The sequence below is a fragment of the Myotis brandtii genome, unplaced genomic scaffold (genome assembly GCF_000412655.1).
Source record: "Myotis brandtii unplaced genomic scaffold, ASM41265v1 scaffold324, whole genome shotgun sequence".
NCBI lineage: Eukaryota > Metazoa > Chordata > Mammalia > Chiroptera > Vespertilionidae > Myotis > Myotis brandtii.
The window spans coordinates 3,161,081-3,165,429 of record NW_005362439.1 but is presented as its reverse complement, the minus strand read 5'-3'; the positions used below and the strand labels follow the sequence as shown (position 1 = coordinate 3,165,429).

The following is a 4,349-nucleotide window of genomic DNA, read 5'->3' as shown; positions in this document are numbered from 1 at the left end:
GCTTTAAGCTGCCTGGCTGCCAGCCGCCATCTTGGCTGTCAGTTAATTTACATATCTCCCTGATTAGCCAATGGGAAGGGTAGCGGTCGTACGCCAATTACCATGTTTCTCTTTTATTAGTGTAGATAGTAGGCATGTATTTTTATGAATAGTAAATAGTATGCTGGTTCTTATCTTAGAAATTTAGTGAATTGACTTGATTATCAAAACTGTGCTTGTATCAATACATCTGTTCTGTCCTTCTTATTGGATATCTAATAAAATATATATTTTACTATAATCTTCAGCCTTTTAATTAGAAGTTTTTAATCTAGAATGCTATAAACTCTGGTTACTTCATTTTAAGCTGACTAGGAGAATAAGAGTAGAAAAAGAACAAGTTAGACATATCTTCTTACATCTTTTTTATAGATGTTATTTAATTTAGTCCCATCCCTGCATGATTCTTTATTTGTCCTAAAGCATCTCAGAATCTGTAAGTGGAACTAGACAGTTCTCTCGGACCTTCAAGAACCTTGAGACCAAATGTTCAATCCTAGATTCCAGAGCTTCCGTAAGCTATCTGTTAGTGATAGTTTCAGGAGACCAAATATTGTTCTGTGGCCCCTAAAACGGGCTCCTAGCACCTTTTTGTTTTTTTCTGTAGTAATGTGTTTAGTATCAAAATTAATTTTTTAAGGTATTTTCCATGTAGACCTGCTCCAAATGTTTTTTTACTTTTTTGTTTTGGCTTTGTTTGTTTTTTTTTATCTTTCAGAAGCAGGCAAGGATAGTGAAACAAATAAAAAATCAGATGAAACAGTAATAATGTAAAGGAAAATTAAGAATTCCAAATGTTAGATTCTTCAGGCACCATGTTGAGCATCCCTAAAAAGAATGGTTTATCATTATCATAGGCAATCTTGGAGATATCTAGTTTAGCTTCATGTTAAGATATCTATATTTAAACTATTTACACAATCAGGTGTCTTGTTAAGTATCACTTCTAGAGAGAGTATTTTCACAGTCTCCTTTTTTGGCCTATTGGAATATGTCAGTAGCTATTACTGAAAAATTTTGTTGTATATATGCATTTGAGATAAATCTGTACACATTAGATCATAGATGAGTAATATATATGGGTCTTACTAGAGAATTTCAATGTTCTTTTTTTTTTATTGCTTAAAGTATTACAAAGGGTATTACATATGTGTCCTTTTTTTTCCCCGCCCTTGACAATCCCCTGGCCTCCCCTACCCCCCAGTGTCTTATGTCCATTGGTTATGCTTATATGCATGCATACAAGTCCTTCGGTTGATCTCTTACCCCGCTCCCTCCAAATTCCTCTTGTTCCAGAATGTTATTCAGAAATGTTAACAGTGAATCAGAAAGCTAAATTTGGCAAGTTGGGAACTTAAAACTATAATATGTGACAGATATGTAAGGTTACAGTTTTACCTTTCCTCTGGCTGCTCTGAAAAGCCATCTTTGCATTGTTCCTGTGGCCGCCTCTCCCTTCGCTGCAGCCACCTCCGCCCCATGCCTCCTCTGCCACTGCTTTTTCGCCAGAGTCCTTTTTAAAAAATCCGCTGCAGATCACTGGCATGCCCCACCATGTCAGATGTGGCCATGGACGCCAGCTCTGACATCACCGCCAAGGACTTAAAGGAGAAAGAAGTTGAGGAGGAGGCAGAGAATGGAAGAGACACACCTGCTAATGGGAATGCTATGAGGAAAATGAGGAGTAGGAAGTAGATGAAAAAGAGGAAGAAGGAGGTGAGAGGAGGAAGAGGAGGAGGAAGGTGATAATGAAGAAGAAGATGGAGGTGAAGTTGAGGAGACTGAGGCAGCTACTGGCAAATGGGCAGCTGAAAATGATGATGAGGAGGATGTTGACACCAAGAAGCAGAAGACCAGTGAAGATGGCTAAACAGCAAAAAAGGAAAAGTTAAAATTTTTCCCCATAAAAGGTCACTGTGACCTATTCATCCCTCACTTCCCATCTCAGAATCTAAACCTGGTCACCTTCGAGTAAAGAGTCACAGATGACATGTGCTCTTCGCCACCCAAAGAACCAAAACTTCCAAGGACCTGCTTTTTTTCTTAAAAGTACTTTTAAAAGGAAAATTTGTATTTTTTATTTACATTTTATATTTTTGTACATATTGTTAGGAGGTAGCCATTTTTAATGACCTCGCGATACCATACCAGCCTTTGGAACATTCTCCATCCTATTTCTGACTTTATTTGTGGAGTGACCATGTTCATTATAATCCCAAAGGAGAAAAAAAAAACCTTGTAAAAAGCAAAAACAACAAAAAAAAATCTTACTCAGAGCAATCCAGTAACTTTCTGTGTATACACTTGGCTGTACTATAAGTAGTTGGGTTTTTTTTCTTTTTTGGCTAGGAAGTTGCTGTTTGTTTATTTGGTCTTTTTGATGTGTGTGAAACTGTTGTACAACAATAAACTGGAATTTTATTTTGCTGGAAAAATAATAATTAAGTAAATAAATAAGTAATTGTGTTATCTTTCTTAAAGAAGTCAGAATACAACTTTTTCCTATGGAAAACTGAAGCAAAAAAAGGTTTAAGTTGCCTGGAGTTACAGTGTAATAGCTTTAAAATCAGGAATGAAACCACATACTGCCAGGATTAGTTATCTATTGAGTTGAGCACACCACCTTAATTGTAAGAACTATTAAAAAGTTTTTTGAAAGCAGATTTCACTCATCTAAATATTTATAAACATATTTGTTTATATTTTTATGCTTTTATATGTATATGCATGTATATTTAAGATATCACAAAAGTGTTGGTCCTTTAAGGACTTGAATTATTCCTACTCTAGTTATCTAGAAAGTTAGCTTTAAAATGGTAATATTGCCCTGGCCAGTATGGCTCAGTTAGTTGGGCGTTGTCCCATGCACCAAAAGGTTTCTGGTTCTTGGTTGGATTCCTGGTCAGGGCACATGCCCAGGTTGCAGGCTCAATCCCTGGTAGGGGAGTGCGCAGGAGGCAGGCAATTGATGTTCTGTTTTCACATTGATGTTTCTCTTTCTCCCTCTCCTCTCCCTTCCTCTCTCTCTAAAAATAAAAAATATATATATTAAAAATAAATAAATAATGTAGTAATATTATTTTGGACCCAAGACATTAAATAGTATTTTTGGAATAATGACATACAAACATAGATGTGGTTATGAATTCCCTTCTTTTCTGCCTTAAAACTCAACTTATATAATTCTATAATATATGGATATGGAACTATGTTTGTGTGAATGAAAGCTAACACTTTACCCAAGCAAGCACGTTGACAATTGTTTTTCCAATATTTTACTTCTAGTGAATTTGGTTCCAAAATCATCTTGCTTAAGCCAATTATCAAAGTGTTGCCAAAACTCTTCGAATCTCGAGACAAGGGTGTTCGAGATGAAGCCAAACTAATTGCTGTGGAGATTTACAGATGGATTCGGGATGTTCTGAGACCTCCATTACAAAATATAAATTCTGTCCAGGTGAGGCACAAAGTTTTTGCATCAGGTTAATATATGAAGTTGTTTCCTTCTTATTGTTGTTGATATTCTATCCTTACAAATAATTATTTAAATCAGTTGGTTCTTCTGAGCATAGCCAACTTGTCTCTATTGTTACTTTGTCCTCTCAAGTTAAATACCATGCATTTGGTGATTCCTGTATCTTAGTCTTGAATCTGTAGCAGTTTAAAAGATCCCTTTATAATGCTATTGGTAGCAGGATTTAATATCTGTTTGGACAAAATTAATTTCTTTTTTTGTTATAATTGATTATAGACTTTATCTGATACAAATATATCTGAATTCATGAACTAATAAGAGTGGCCAAAAAAATGGATTTTCTTTTTTCTGTGTGCTTAGCGGTACATCTTCAGTGTAGTAAATATAAGTCAGTTTGTCTTATGCTACAAAATGTATACAATTTAAATTTATCTTGTCCCTTTAGAGCCATATAAATAAGAAATTAGCCCTGACCGGTTTGGCTCAGAGGATAGAGCGTCGGCCTGCGGACTCAAGGGTCCCAGGTTCGATTCCAGTCAAGGGCATGTACCTTGGTTGCGGGCACATCCCCAGTAGGGAGTGTGCAGGAGGCAGCTGATCGATGCTTCTCTCTCATCGATGTTTCTAACTCTCTATCCCTCTCCCTTTCTCTCTGTAAAAAATCAGTAAAATATATATTTTTTTAAAAAAGAAATTAGGTTCTTACATAAGTAAATATAAATGTTAAGTATATTATCTAATGGTAGAGATGTAGATAATCTTCTTTTAAAAAATATATTTTATTGATTTTTTACAGAGATGAAGGGAGAGGGATAGAGAGTTAGAAACATGGATG

At 35.6% G+C, this 4,349-nt stretch overlaps 1 protein-coding gene across 4 annotated transcripts in view; it reads left to right on the top strand.

The window, feature by feature from the left end:
- CKAP5 (cytoskeleton associated protein 5) overlaps positions 1-4,349 on the top strand; it is a 116,478-nt gene that overhangs the window by 44,539 nt on the left and 67,590 nt on the right. For all 4 annotated transcript variants that reach the window (XM_005870798.2, XM_005870795.2, XM_005870797.2 and 1 more), the window contains exon 5: positions 3,325-3,496. In XM_005870798.2, the coding sequence (XP_005870860.1) occupies positions 3,325-3,496 (172 nt within the window). The remainder of the gene's footprint in view (positions 1-3,324; positions 3,497-4,349) is intronic.